Source organism: Eleginops maclovinus, chromosome 17 (genome assembly GCF_036324505.1).
Source record: "Eleginops maclovinus isolate JMC-PN-2008 ecotype Puerto Natales chromosome 17, JC_Emac_rtc_rv5, whole genome shotgun sequence".
Classification (NCBI taxonomy): Eukaryota; Metazoa; Chordata; class Actinopteri; order Perciformes; family Eleginopidae; genus Eleginops; species Eleginops maclovinus.
In genome coordinates this window covers 16,209,284-16,225,756 of record NC_086365.1, presented here as the reverse complement: position 1 = coordinate 16,225,756, position 16,473 = coordinate 16,209,284, and the positions used below count along the sequence as shown (strand labels likewise).

Below are 16,473 nucleotides of genomic sequence, written 5' to 3'. Positions count from 1 at the left end.
ATAAAAAGCTTCATCCAGATGAGGAGTTTGGTTTGTTAGCCCGCTGAGTATAGTTTTTCTGTGCATGTGAAGCGGTTACACAGACGGAGGTCTCTGCACCCCAGAAAGATTCTGATTTAAAATGTAAATGAGGACCTCTCACTCATTTACTGCAGAGAAACACTTCTTGCTCTGCCTGGGAAACAATCAGGCTTCTGTTATATTCAGAAGCTCATTTTCACCTCCTCACCTCCTTTCTTTCGCCTCCTTTTTAATCAGGTTTCTTCTCTGAATAGAATCCAATCTCCTGCTCCTCTTTTATATTCACTTTTCGGTACAAACAACTCAACCTTTTTTCTGAATACCGGCCAGTTTCTGCACAAAGCGTAAGTTATCCTCCAGTTTTAGGCGCTTGTTTGCAGCTTGTGAGAAAAGCACCCAGATATTTTTCTCCTAGTTGTTGCATTTTCTTGTTTTTTGTCTTGAAAATAGGTTTTTCCTATAAGCATGGTCAACTTGCATTTGGAGAATAACCCTTACTTTATGTACTTGTTGTTGTAAATCAGGACTGTCAGCAGAACAGGCTGAAACAGGAAGTGCAAGTGTGCAATGCAGAATGACTCTTTGTGCTTTAAATTCCCAAAGTATCGGGGCTCAGGTGCAGAACCACAGCTGACTCGTTCACTCCGGGCATCATTACAACAAATTATTGCATCATGGGGAAATGATTTTTACACCCTCAGCACATTCTTGGACATCACAAACGCTCAGGATGTCCCGTCAACATGGGTCGCATTTCCTATGAACGCTCAAATCTCTGGACAAACAAAGACGTTAGAAAGACAGGATCACCGAGGTCAGTAGAGTTCATCCTCTCGGGAAAATGAACGTCATGTTATTCCATCAAATATTAGCTGAGATATTCAAACCAACCCCAATGTAAAATTCAAGCAGTTAATTTGACTGCCCTCAACCTCATGGTGGCGCCAAAAGAAAAGTCTGCAGATAATTCAAATCTGAGGGGTACATCCTCTGGGGAACATAAATGTCTCGGCCAAATTTCATGTTGCTGCGTTACATATTTGTTGAGATATTCAAGTGTGAATCAGAACAAATCCAATGGTTCATTTGTTCCCTAAAGGTCAACGGACAAAAAGTCCAATAACTTTTGTAATCGCACTTTACTTTGAGTGTGTGCCTTTCACTTCTTCCATGACTATTTTCCCGGCAAGGTTACTTTACTTGAACAGACATTTAATTACTTCCTCAGTGCTGTAATAAATCGTCTTTACTCGAGGTAAACTCTGTCCTACAATCTAATTTAAGGTTTCTTTGCTCAAAGGAAGCCTTTTCTTTCTCCTCCTGTGTCCTCAGTCTTTCTGAAATCTCTTTCTTTCTGCTTCTTTCCCATCCGGATATTTGTAGCGTTACATCTGAAGGCTCCATATATCCATGTTGTGGGCATGAAAGGATTCTTTGGCAGGTTGTTAAAATGACTCATGAGTTTAATTTGAACCAAAAATGGGATCCGCTCTCATACCGGCAGTCATTCTGTCGGGTTTTTATTCAAATGCTGGCGCTGACTGGGGGGCTTTATTAATGGAGGAACACATTGAGCCTGTGTTGTGAAGCCATAATAACTATAAGTCCTTGTGTGTGTGCTTTTTGTTTCCCAGATCTGTTGGCGGTACCCAAACATCCGTACGCCGCCATGGAGAACTGGGGCCTGAGCGTCTTCGTGGAGCAGAAGATCCTATTGGACGCCGAGGTGTCGTCCTCGTCCTATCAGATGGAGCTCACCATGGTAGTCGTCCACGAGATTTGCCACCAGGTAGGAAAACTTAACAACCTTTATTAACAAGTACGTCAAGTTGGCTTCAAATCAAATGGTTATCCAAGGCTGTTTTAGCCGATTGATGCCTGGTTATACTTTGGAGAAAACAATCTGACTTTCAGAAAAAGCCATCATGTTGAAGTAAAGTCAGATAATCATAACAAAAGTTGCGATTTTCAAAAAATACTGAACTTTGAGGAAAAGTCATATTTTGGTACAAAACTGAATTTTTGAAAAAATTGCAAGATTTAGAAAAAGTCAGAATCTTGCGTTTATTGTTCTTTTAAATAAAAAAATGTGACTATAATGTAAGGAATAAGAAGAATATGTGGCCCTTATTCTCCTCCGTAGGAAAGCATATTAGGCTTCAGATTTAAAATGAAATATACTTTTAATACCTTTTCCATTTGGTGTCCGCTGTGAGAAGCCATATGCATTATGTCTCTCAGTCTGTATTGTTGACATTGCTCATACATTTAGGATTTTGCTAATTAAGAAGCACAAGCTGTCAGTTTGAGGCGACATAAGTGGCATGTGTCTCTTTGTGTTGCAGAACTGGCAGCGTGCCGTTACACACACAGTCCTAATGATGTGGCTGGCACTCACAGCTGGAAAATAAACGCGGCCATCACTGAAGGCCTGTCATATATTAATGTAATACTTCATTTCAGCTAATTGTATTACTGTCAGGTATTTCAACGCTGCTGTGTCAATTGTTTTTTAACCTTTTAACATTCATTACTTAATTGCATTTAAACATTGTAGATTATACCAACACATTATGAACTAAACAACAAGACCCAAGTTCACTGCAAGACAACAAGCTTTGGGAATTAGATTTTAATTTACACCACTTACAGAGAGGCCCTATTATCCTGTCTGTGGTTCTCCCTCTCCAGGAGAGGACTCTTTAAAGTAGAGACGCTACATACTGATATACACCTGAACATCAGCAGGAGAGGACTCTTTAATGTAGAGACGCTACATACTGATATACACCTGAACATCAGCAGGAGAGGACTCTTTAAAGTAGAGACGCTACATACTGATATACACCTGAACATCAGCAGGAGAGGACTCTTTAAAGTAGAGACGCTACATACTGATATACACCTGAACATCAGCAGGAGAGGACTCTTTAAAGTAGAGACTCTACATACTGATATACACCTGAACATCAGCAGGAGAGGACTCTTTAAAGTAGAGACTCTACATACTGATATACACCTGAACATCAGCAGGAGAGGACTCTTTAAAGTAGAGACTCTACATACTGATATACACCTGAACATCAGCAGGAGAGGACTCTTTAAAGTAGAGACACTACATACTGATATACACCTGAACATCAGCAGGAGAGGACTCTTTAAAGTAGAGACACTACATACTGATATACACCTGAACATCAGCAGGAGAGGACCCTTTAAAGTAGAGACTCTACATACTGATATACACCTGAACATCAGCAGGAGAGGACTCTTTAAAGTAGAGACACTACATACTGATATACACCTGAACATCAGCAGGAGAGGACTCTTTAAAGTAGAGACACTACATACTGATATACACCTGAACATCAGCAGGAGAGGACTCTTTAATTGTTACCAAAATCAACATGGATGTGTCTTTGTGTTTGTTTGGATAATTGAGGATTATTTGATGACACAATGACTCACTGGCTGTCATTGTGTATTTCCCATATTTCTGAACAATAGCTCCAGTGTTTACGCTGCAGCACAAACAGAGATGTTGTTTCTACAGTCAGTTTTGTAAAACCATGCAGCAGAACTGAAAGAAGCTCGATGCTCCGGGTATTTTTCACAGTGCCACACTCGCTTTCTGTCATCTCCTCCTTTCTTTCTCTCTTTCACTTTGTTTCTCCGCCTCTCTCCGTCTCCTTGTCTCTAAATCCGCTCGCGGTTCATGCTCTCACTGACTGAAACCTTTACATTTTCTTCTGCTTCATCGTGTTTGTCTGCCCGTCACGTATCCGATGTCGTACTGTAAAAACAGGATCATCTCCTCTGCTGTGGTAGCCTGCGGGACTTAAGTTAAACAGACACACACACACACACACACACACACACACACACACGCTCATTGGCGTTGCAGTCGAAGCTGTTTTGACTCCTGTCACGTTCAGTCTGTTTACAACCGGATCATTTGCATCCGTTGAATGAAAAATCGGATTTCCTCTCCTCCTATTTAAAGTCAGACTAACGTTCAGCTGAGAATAATTCCACAGCAGCGGGTTCATGCTCGGAGACAGAGCTGTGTTTCAGATACCGTACTATCAACACATTTAGTGGCGGCAGGTGCATCATTTGCTGTAAAGAGGAGCGTTTTTTTTACCTCGGATTATTTAAAGCTCCATGCTGCCGGTTTGACATGCCTGCCTACACATGAGGGGGAAGCAGTTCAGGCCCGGGCTCAGTGAGGAGTTCAAAAGCCATCAACATGTCTGAAAATACTACAGAGAGCCCTCAGAGGGGTAAACAAGCATTGTATACGCCTGCTAGCGCTGCAGAATCCCTTTAAGAATGCTATTCCAATAATAATGTACGGAGGACTTAATGTGATTCTGTATTAAAGTAAATTATTTAGAGAGAATGCATGTGCAGAATACTTTAGCTCAGGAGGTTACAGTTCAGAATAAAGCTAAACTTTTCACCAAATTCTACGAAGGAAATAAAATCCAGACGTCTCTAAATTATCCTAGCAATTGATTTAAGGAACATCTTTTAATTCCACAGGGATTTTAGCCTCTGCAGACCATTTGCATGCACTAAAACCGATAGAGCACACTACAGGAGAGGGGAAAGGACAATAGGGCCCCTCTGAGTGGTATTACATTTTTTATCTCCGTCTTTAGGTGGTTAGGGTACAGTATATGTGAAGAGAAAACAGCAGTACGTCCAATGGGGGGAGGGGGTCTAACGCATGCAGTGATACGGAAATTACAGTGTGTGTGTGTGTGTGTGTGTGTGTGTGTGTGTGTGTGTGTGTGTGTGTGTGAGAATGTTGAAAGCCCTGACTCTGCTGTCAGACCGCCAGAATACACACTGTGCTTTATTCTGCTGCATATGGTTGAATTAATGAGAGAGAGAGAGAGAGGGAGAGAGAGAGGGGAGGGGGGGAGAGAGAGAGAGAGAGAGAGAGAGGGAGAGCAATTAACAGATGAAGAGAGTAAATCTGTTTTCCTGAATCTCGTCCCAGTCTTTCTTTGTCTCTTTTAATTAACAGTCAGCTGATAAACTGACTGCATCTCCTGGCAAAAACAAAGTGTGTGTGTGTGTGTGTGTGTGTGTGTGTGTGTGTGTGTGTGTGTGTGTGTGTGTGTGTGTGTGTGTGTGTGTGTGTGTGTGTGTGTGTGTGTGTGTGTGTGTGTGTGTGTGTGTGTGTGTGTGTGTGTGTGTGTGTGTGTGTGTGTGTGTGTGTGTGTGTGTGTGTGTGTGTGTGTGTGTGTGTGTGTGTCTTGACAATCAGTTGATGGAAAGCACTGATTGTGTGTTCATGATAATGCACACACACACACACACACACACACACACACACTGGCTTCCGTTTGTAACCCAAGCAAATCAGAAGGAAAATATCACATGTATTTACCCTACAATCATCCGGGCGCACCTGTTGACGATAACTTACCTGCTCCGGTTGCATATAAATAACCTGCAAAGCCTGCCTGGAGACACCTGAATGCGTCTCTAGTTCTTATTATTAAAAAAGAAAAGGTATTTTGTTGGTCCGTGAGCTTCTTAACGAGTGTCTCTTAAGCCTCTGTGGTTTCAGTTTGGTTAAGTTTAGGCATAAAACCCAATTGGTCAAAAAAGATCATGATTTAGCTGTAAAAACAAATTAACTTTGTGTAGTTTTACTGCCGTCTCTGAAGGACCTGCACATTACGACCCTCATAAACCAAAATATATCCCTTCCAAAATAAACAAAGCTAGTGAGATCGATATTATTAACATACGTAACCACGTGAAGCTACTGGGAATTGTTACCTGAACCTGCAGCTCCAACGGCTTATTTTTTTACCATAAAATGTGCTGTTGTGGGTCACTCGCAGTGCTCTTTACAGAGGAAAACCTGTACAAAGTGCATGTTATACACTGCCCGGCCAAAAAAAGGTCCCCAGCCTGGGGGGGCAGGGCTATGATCTGGGGCTGCTGCAGATGGTCTGGTCTAGGTTCAGCAACCCAAAGAATGAGGTCAGCTGACTCCCTGAATATCCTGAAGGACCAGGTTAATCCATCCATGGATCTCTTCTCCCCTGATGGAGCGGGCATGTTCCAAGAGGACAACGCCAGGATCCATCGGGCTCAGACTGTGAGAGAGTGGTTCAGGGAGCATGAGATATCACTTTCACACATGGATCGGTCCCCCCAGAGCCCAGACCTGAACCCCATTGAGAGTCCTTGGGATGTGCTGGAGAAGACTTTGCGCAGTGGTCTGAACCTCCCGTCATCAATACAAGATCAAAATGAATGCAGGACAGAAATAAATGTTGAGACGTTGAAGAAGCTCGAGGAAACGATGCCTTAGAGAAGGCGTGCCGTGAAGCTGAAGGCGATCCAACGGATGTTCAGAGTGTGACCTTTTTTTTGGCCAGGCAATGTGTCTGCAAACAGCAGACAGACACAGATACAGACTAGCTGATTAACAATCATGAGCATTTAGAAGCTTAAGGAGACAGATATATCCCTCAGGAGGGGGTGGAGACCAGAAACGGAGCAAGAGTGAGACTCATATTTGCCAGGTGGACAAAAAAGCTAAGATTTGTAATTAATGATGAGCTACTCTGAAGTAGAGATAAGCAGTTTATTGCTAAAGTTGTTTAATGTAGTTAACGTCGTTTCTCATTCCCACTTATTGCAGGTTAATCCATTATTAATGGGATAATTCTTTTCATTTAACGAGACACCAGTGAGACTCTGCTAAATGTGAGGCTTATTGGACTGCAGAATCCAGACTGCGTTCAGTTTCCTGCGGTGCTGCTGCCGCTTAAGGGATTTGACAGTGGTTTCGCATTGTTAACCATCAGCTGTGCTCACCTCAGTGTCTGGACTGATCTACTGTAAAACTCCATCTGTGTTTCCCTGCGCTGACGGAGGTAAACAGCCTGTCTGCTCACATTACAGTCCACATGTTCTCCATCTGTTCACCTGAGAGCAGCATACATGCACCGTGAACCTGTCCACAGCGGTAACCTTTAATGTGTTTTTAGTCACGCTCTCTGCACGAGGCAAGTCAACGTAGGAACGTCAGTCCGCCTTCAATAGCAGAAATATTTGCACAACTATGAGAGGGATTGCCTGGACATTTTGTGCAGACTTGCATGAGTCCTAGAGGATACATCTGACTGGAGGGGCAGAACATTTGCATTGTCAATATTGGTGATAAATTGGAATTACTTTCGGGATGTTTTGACTTTTTGGGTCCAATACTTCGGTGTATTAAGCAATACCCACAAAACTACCTCTTCAGTGTAATCTGTATTTGTGCTAACTAGCAAACCTGATAAATAATTAGTGATGATTGTAAGTATAACACGTGCAAGAGAGAAGCATGTTGCAGGGAGATGCCATCATGGCTGTAGACTCATGTTTATAATCAACAGTTCTTTAAATATTACGATCCTTAGTCTTTTTCTATAGAGCTGCTGATAATAGACGTGTTTCTGTTTACTAAAAACCTCTCTAAGGACATCTGTACCTGTCAAACTGAGTAAATGCTTTTGAAAGAGATCTTTTCTGTGGCATTTCAATTGCTAAACTCAGACGGACAGGGATAACAGTATTATTGGCAGAGTCAAAATAAGCCAATAGATAGTCGGAGCCTAACCGTTTGTTTCATCATGCCAGTTAAATAAATCCATCTGAAGTCCGCGCTCGGCAACCCTTTCTTCAAACAGATTTCCAAATCAAAATCCGTTTTCCAGTTAAAATACTTACAACTCCACTGTCTGATTACTGAAGGCTTCAAACAACTCTCTGTGGCGTTGTGTGTTTGTGCATGTGTGTGTGAGAGAACAATAAATGGCTTCAGGATGAAATGTGTGCGAGCGGCTGACAAAGCATTACTTTATCATCTTCTCTTCTTCTGCCTGTAAACTAACAAAGCAGATTACATTTCAGAGAAAGACCAAAACAAAAGCCTCCGAAACATCACCGCCGCAGCTTTATGACATGCAATAACGTTTATGACTTAATAAACCGCGGAGCGTCACTCTCTGAGCTTAACACGGTTAGTTATTCAGTCTGTTTTCGCTGCACCCGCCGTAGCCTGAAGCCAACGTTCATCCAGACTCAGCAGAGAGAAATGTGAGTCACATCCTGAAGGATATTAAAACCAGACGTTCTTCCGTCAGCCAACGGCTCCCAATATTTACTCACAGCCTTTTCATTTTCATCACCAATATGATTCTACGCAGCTTTGGACAGCCAAAGGTCCAGGTTATCCGTGGTTCAAACACACATTTTCTCTCTTACTGAATCTAGCTGAAGTTTGGCTTTTATTTGCTCAGGTTCAAGTGTATTATTTACTACTGGTCCACCTGTAGTGTGTTCTATAGGTTTTTGCATGTAAACGGTCTGCAAAGGCTAAAATCCCAAGGTTCTGGAGCATAATGACTTTCTTACAGTATGTAACACTGGCACTCCTATTGGCTAGCGCTCCAACACATTGTACGTGATAGGCTAAGGACATCTCTAAGCAGGTTGACTAATCACAACAGACCCGGCCAGCTGACCAATCAGAGCAGACTGGGCTCTGGTTTCAGACAGAGGGTGAAAAGAGGAGCTGCAGCACAGGCAGTATGAGAAACATAAAGAGCTTTCTGAACATTAAAGCAGGGAGACATGTCCCAGGAGAGACACGACACTCTGATATTTACGAAAGATGTGAAGAATAGTTCACGCTCTACACTTTGTCTGCCTCCCCGTTACAGAACCTAGAATTGTAATTGCTCACTTTAAATAACATCTCGTCACGTCTCCTTATCCGCAGGTAGATGCAGCAACGAAATGCATGAAATTCTAATTTACACTGTCCTCACAAAGACATAAGTACAAGGGTATAAACACACACACACACACACACACACACACACACACACACAGGAAGCTGTCAGGCTGTATATTTTCCCCACAGTGTTTTGGTTCAAAGTGGATCATTTATTACCGCAGACTATGTTTGCATAAAGTTCATTAGAATACGAGCAGCCATAAATCACCTCGCCGTTGCCCTTTCTCTGGTTTTTATTTTACATTTGACTCACGCTGATGCTTTGTTTCCTTCTCCATCATTTCAGTCTTCAGTCACAATAATGTCATCTTTCTATATTCTGCTTTCACCTTTTCCTGTGACCTTCTGAATGCCAGATGTGTGTTTCCTTCATGGTTTTTTGTGGAAGTGACAGAACCATTTCACAAATAAAATAAAAGTCGAAATAAATACAATAATAAAAAAGAACATGACAAATAAGGATGCAGTGTGGATACGATGACTCCACCTTACATCAAACAATATACTAATAATAATAAAAGAATAAAGACAAAAACAAGTCACTAGGATCCCGATAACAAAGCTGACCGTCCAATCTAAAATATTAAATCTGATTTATTTGACGTTTTATTTTAATCTGAAATAACTTGGTAGGAATTATTTTTGCTTCCCTAAAAATGGAGTAAACATTCATGACAAGTAATTCAAAATATCTACGTTTATAAAACTCAACAACTAAATTCACCAGAAAACAACATACTGTAAGAAATGTCGATCCAAAATAAGACCTCTATGCTGACGATACGCTGCTCTTTATTAAAGGTAGAGGATGCTTACGCGTCAGTGTTTGATCCTTCAACACGGTGGATGTTATTCCTTTGAATACAGCTCCATTTAGTTCATTGCAGGCTGCTTTTGGGGCATTTCATTTATTCCAGATTATGAAATGAAGTGTATTTCTTAAAAACACAGTTAAAATAATGCATGAGGAATTGTTGTGAATTTTGCAGAATGCCTTCAGGAAGATGTTTCCTTCAGATGCTTTATTAAACTGCACACAGACAACTCCTCTGATGTTTCAGCACTGAAGGACAACAGGGCCTAATCAATAATAACGAGTGAGAGGAACACAGTTATATTTAGCTCTCTGTGAGTGTGTGTGTGTGTGTGTGTGTGTGTGTGTGTGTGTGTGTGTGTGTGTGTGTGTGTGTGTGTGTGTGTGTGTGTGTGTGTGTGTGTGTGTGTGTGTGTGTGTGTGTGTGTGTGTGTGTGTGTGTGTGTGTGTGTGTGTGTGTGTGTGTGTGGTGTGTTTGTGCGGTCCTCTGTGTGTGTTGCGCTGCCTCATGCTCATGTCCAAGGCTAATTAACAGACTATAAACAAACATCTAACACCCTGTGTGTGTGTGTGTGTGTGTGTGTGTGTGTGTGTGTGTGTGTGTGTGTGTGTGTGTGTGTGTGTGTGTGTGTGTGTGTGTGTGTGTGTGTGTGTGTGTGTGTGTGTGTGTGTGTGTGTGTGTGTGTGTGTGTGTGTGTGTGTGTGTGTGTGTGTGTGTGTGTGTGGCTTATTAGTGAGGCAGAACATGTACACACTCTTGCAGCCACTTCCACAGTAGGTGATCACAAAGACACACACACACACCTTGTATTAAAGCGCCATAATGACCCGCCAACACAGTGATTCTACGCTCACTCTGCCTCTGAGCGAGTGTGTGAACAGTGTATATTGTGTTTTGGTGAATGCATTAAAACAACAACAATATAAAAGACCCAAAAACCAACACCCACTAAAACTCCAAATGAGGACTATTCCATTTAAAGAAACTTTGTATTTATGAAGTGTTTTTAGAGACGGATTATAAACCCACAGCGGGACTCACAGCCTCAAACGCATTGTTGGTTTTGGTCTGTTAGCAAAGGGAAAACACAGAATAAAAGCAGCCTCAGGGTTAAATAATAGAAGCCTGTTCAACTCCACGCACTTTGTACATGTTTTATTTAAAGTGCAGTTTAATTTATTCATGTTGTGTACATGTTAATGTAAGAAATGGTGCTTTTAGTTTGGAGTTGTGTGTTATTAGAGTTCAGTGCAGTGTTCAGCATTTAGTGTTGCATAGTGAGCTACGCTTGACAGGATGAAGCGCTTCGCTCGGATTCGTTTGGTTTTGTTTCTCTTTAATTGACAGGATGCATCAAAGCACACTGACACACACCACACACACACACACACACACACACACACACACACACACACACTCACCGACCGAGGCGTGTCTTTTTGTTGTTGTAAATCAAAGGTTTCATGGTCTTGACAGATTGGTTTTGGCTTTTTATAGCAATTTAAACATCACAGATACACACACACACACACACACACACACACACACACGCACACACACACATACGCACACGCATGCACGCACACGCATGCACGCACGCACACACACACACACGCACGCACACACACACACACACACACACACGCACACGCATGCACGCACACACGCACACACACACACACACGCACACACACACTTATGCTGGAAAATGGGAGGCGGAACTGTCAGGAAAAGAACAATCCAAAGAGAAACGATCGAAGTCGGGGAGCTGAACACACTCTCTGTCTCACCTCTTACTTTCCTCCCTCTCTTTTCAAAGTTACACACCTGAAAACTTTTGTGTGGCTGAACCAGTTTTCCTTGATCTTGCACCTTTCTCTACCTGGTCCAGGTTGTCCAGATGCTTCAAGGTGCTTGACTTTGGTCTTAAGTGCAGAGCTCCTTATCCCTGGTCCTATTGGGTCAAGAGTCCCAAACGAGGCCTTTAGACCACAATGAACTGGTCGAGAACGCTAAAGGCAGATCCTTCTAGTCCTGCATTGACTGGTTCAGGTGTAACTAGGTTCATATCCCAGCTTGAAACTGGTCCTGTTGGTCTGTAACTCTGCAGTTTAACTTACTTTCTAACCCCTGTTGCCAAACTCCCCCACGTTTTCCCAGTGGCCTCAGTTTAACCCGACCTCCAGTCACACACACACCAACTAGACAGCAGGTTTGTGTTTATGGTGTTAATTGTAAGTGTTTCCTATCACACTCAGAGGCGGCGTTCCACTCTTTCTAGTGTCACAGATGTGAAAGATGTAAACAGTATTTGTGCCAAGTGACAACCCAGACTCATTTGGCTGTCATTGAGCTGAGAGCGGCGCCATCCAAACAGAAAGAAGTGAAAATCAGATTCAGCTGCGGCGCTGAACACAGGGATGAATATTTATCAGCGAGGGTCAGATGAGAGGAAGAGGAGGATGATCAAAGGCAGAGATTTGCTTTGTTCTGAGAGGAAGATGGAGAGGTGGAGAGGGGATGGGAGGAAGGTGTGGAAACAAACAGAAAGAGGACGGCAGGTCTATTTACCGCATATTAATTCACTGCGTCAGTGCATAATTAGTGTTAAATTGCAAGCACTGCGATATGATATTTAAAAACTCAGCAGTCCTTTACACTGCTGTGTCACTGCTCCCCTGAGTCTGTTTGTTGTGGCACCGGAGTATTCTCCCAGGAGTAAACACGCAAGTAACAAGCTGCCACAACTTTCCACTTTTAAGGGTCAGAAGAAACAGAAAACTGATATTTCCACAGACTGTACAATTCCCCGGGTTACTGACCGGCTGCGCCACCTTCTCATTAGTGGAGGTTGATGGAGTTTTTCTACCCCGAACGCAAGGTGTGCAACAACACTAAGGCTGAGAAATGTTGTTTTGGGACTTAGGGGAGATCGGGGTGATGTTTACCTAAGTCGTGTTCATGTCTGCCAGATTCATTTTACACCTGGATTTACTTTTCTTTGAGCTTCTGTCTTATTTTGCCCCCCCCAAAAAAACACTTCTTTATCGCCCTAATGGTCTACTTTCTTTACCCTGTTGGGTTCCAAAGTTGCTTGGCTGCCATTGGATGCAGAACACATCTTAGTTTAAAGAATGATTAGCTGTTCGATGCTGTAAAAGAACAAACCAAAAAACCAGAACCGGATCTAAAAGGAGCTCAAACCCTCCTTGAAGGTGCAGAGATGGAGACACCGGGCTTCATGCTACGGTTCCACTATAAACCAGTGAAATGCAACCAATATATCCTGATTTTCCTCCTGTTTCTCCTCATGCTAATGTAACACTACAGTATTTGTGCGTGGCTTCAGTCAGAATCACCCTTCACACCGCGTGTTCCCAAAATATGATTTTTATTATTCCTCAAATAATTCATTCAATTTAACTGTTGAGCTTTCAACGTTTATTGGATGGAGCATCGCCTCTTCGGAAAAGTACTTCTCAGCCCACACAATTGTGTGTGTGTGTGTGTGTGTGTGTGTGTGTGTGTGTGTGTGTGTGTGTGTGTGTGTGTGTGTGTGTGTGTGTGTGTGTGTGTGTGTGTGTGTGTGTGTGTGTGTGTGTGTGTGTGTGTGTGTGTGTGTGTGTGTGTGTGTGTGTGTGTGTGTGTGTGTGTGTGTGTGTGTGTGTGTGTGTGTGTGTGTGTCTGCCTGCTCAGTATTCATCCATCAGTCTGTGGTATTTTCTTGGCTTTTTGCTAAATCTTATAGAGCGATTTCCCTCTGTCTCTCCGTGTCCTGACTCATCATTATTCCACCATGAGTCTGAGTCTTCTTTCCCTCCTCCTCAGCACACACACACACACACACACACACACACACACAACCTAAGTCAACTTCACACATGGCCGGCGCTCGGAGTCTCCTTGCTTTATGTTTTTCCGAGGCTGAAACAGTGCGAGACGACAGAAAGAAGCTAATGAAGACAAAGCTCATTGTAGAAACCACAGAAGAAGAAGAAGTTGTTTTTAATTATTTCCACAAGTTGTAAGAGACGACGGAGGGATTAGCTGGTTTCATTCAGGCTGTCACTGTACGAGGACTGAGAGGCTCTCCAGTGTAAAATTAATTATATATTCTAATTGTCGGCAGGCCTGAACACACTGTGCTGACCCTACTTCTAACGCCGCTGTGCGAAGGCTAAAATCAAATGTAAACCGTCAAGTTTAATGAGAGAGAGCTCAGCGGCAGGGTGTGGAAATCACAGAGCTGGAAACTGATTCTACTGCAGTTATTTATAATTCAACAGAAAAGCGCTGAATGTCGTTTAAGCCTCTGTCTTCATACGCTGCTTATTGATCATTATGTTATAGGGCTGACCCCAGGTTATTGTGACTAGTATTATATTAGTATGCAGTGGCAGAGAAGGGAAATCTCATGCAGCCGTTTGACAGATTGTTTTCAGATCCTCAACTTTACTGAAGTTAAATCAGTGTAAACATACTCTGTCCCAAGTGCAACTCCTGCGTGTCATTTTAGGAAAAATATTTTTAGAAACAAAAGAATAAAAATGTACAAACATTAAATACATATATTTTAAATACCAGAAAAAAAGAAGTGAAAGTAAAAGATTGGAATAAAATGGTGATCAAATCTATGCACACAAAGGAGTTAAAGTAAAAACATACACAATGTACTGCAACATGTATTATACATGATACACAACACACAGCGGTGAAGATCTGAGGACTTCCACCCCCCCCTGTTTCCATTTCTGCAGTTGTTTACCTTCCTCTGGCCGGGTCTGGTTCCATCACACTGCGGAGGGTCTCAGTGTGATGGAGTCTGCCTCAGGGATTGAACCAGCGTCCTGTTGAGCCAGCTCCCTCAGGGTGGTCGGTTTGAATCCCTGCCCAGACACACAGTCCACCAGCCAGAAACCGAAGGGACTTAGTATGCATCTGTGCACACATTGCTTTGTCTGCAGAACCATGGTGTGTCCAAACAGCCGACTGGATTGTGTGACAGTGGCCTCATTTTAGCTTGAAATAGAATTCAAATATTTATATAAACATAGTAAAAATGTGCAATAAATACATGAAATACAATATTTATAGACAGTATAGTTCAATACTCAATGCTGATTGGCTGATTTCGGACATCCTGTGTTCTGGTATTTTACGCTAGCAGACATATCAGGCCGTTGCTAAGGATATCAGACCGTTGCTAGGGATATCAGACCGTCGCTAAGAAAATCAGACCGTTGCTAAGGATATCAGACCGTTGCTAAGGATATCAGACCGTTAAAGATATCAGACCGTTGCTAAGGATATCAGACCATCGCTAAGGAAATCAGACCGTTGCTAAGGAAATCAGACCGTTGCTAAGGATATCAGACCGTTGCTAAGGAAATCAGACCGTTGTTAAGGAAATCAGGACCGTTGCTAAGGATATCAGACCGTTGCTAAGGATATCAGACCGTCGCTAAGGATATCAGACCGTTGCTAAGGATATCAGACCGTCGCTAAGGATATCAGACCGTCGCTAAGGATATCAGACCGTCGCATAATCAGACCGTCGCTAAGAAAATCAGACCGTTGCTAAGGATATCAGACCGTTGCTAAGGATATCAGACCGTTGCTAAGGATATCAGACCATCGCTAAGGAAATCAGAACTGTTGCTAAGGAAATCAGACCGTTGCTAAGGATATCAGACCGGTTGTTAAGGAAAATCAGACCGTTGCTAAGGATATCAGACCGTTGCTAAGGAAATCAGACCGTCGCTAAGGATATCAGACCGTTGTTAAGGAAATCAGACCGTTGCTAAGGATATCAGACCGTTGCTAAGGATATCAGACCGTTGCTAAGGAAATCAGACCGCGCTAAGGATATCAGACCGTTGCTAAGGATATCAGACCGTTGCTAAGGATATCAGACCATCGCTAGGAAATCAGACCGTTGCTAAGGAAATCGACCGTTGCTAAGGAAATCAGACCGTTGCTAAGGATATCAGACCGTTGCTAAGGATATCAGACACGTTTGCTAGGTTTATCAGAACCGTTGCTAAGGAAATCAGACCGTCGCTAAGGAAATCAGACCGTCGCTAAGGATATCAGACCGTCGCTAAGGATATCAGACCGTTGCTAAGGATATCAGACCGTTGCTAAGGATATCAGACCGTTGCTAAGGATATCAGACCGTTGCTAGGTTTATCAGACCGTTGCTAAGGAAATCAGACCGTCGCTAAGGAAATCAGACCGTCGCTAAGGAAATCAGACCGTCGCTAAGGATATCAGACCGTTGCTAAGGAAATCAGACCGTCGCTAAGGATATCAGACCGTTGCTAAGGATATCAGACCGTTGCTAGGTTTATCAGACCGTTGCTAAGGAAATCAGACCGTCGCTAAGGAAATCAGACCGTCGCTAAGGAAATCAGACCGTCGCTAAGGATATCAGACCGTCGCTAAGGATATCAGACCGTTGCTAAGGATATCAGACCGTTGCTAAGGATATCAGACCGTTGCTAAGGATATCAGACCGTCGCTAAGGATATCAGACCGTTGCTAAGGATATCAGAACACAAAACATCATTGAAATATATGGTAGAGCACAAATGGGCCTTCTGCAGAAATTGCATAACACAGGACCAAATTTAAAGACATGTGAACACATTTACACGAAGAGAGAAACAGAAACAGCAACACAGTTTAAACCAGTGAGCAGAAAGGGTCTCAGTAAACCCCCACATGTACCGACATGAGTCATCTATTTGTGCAACTACATGAAATTCAAGAGCTCATCAGAGACTAATGACAGCAGGAAGGGTTCTTATTTTAGCT

General features: G+C 42.7%; 1 protein-coding gene across 1 annotated transcript in view; it reads left to right on the top strand.

Moving 5' to 3' along the window:
- LOC134879017 (thyrotropin-releasing hormone-degrading ectoenzyme-like) overlaps positions 1-16,473 on the top strand; it is a 120,646-nt gene that overhangs the window by 54,275 nt on the left and 49,898 nt on the right. Inside the window, exon 6 of the mRNA XM_063905234.1 lies at positions 1,656-1,810. Within this exon, the coding sequence (XP_063761304.1) occupies positions 1,656-1,810 (155 nt within the window). The remainder of the gene's footprint in view (positions 1-1,655; positions 1,811-16,473) is intronic.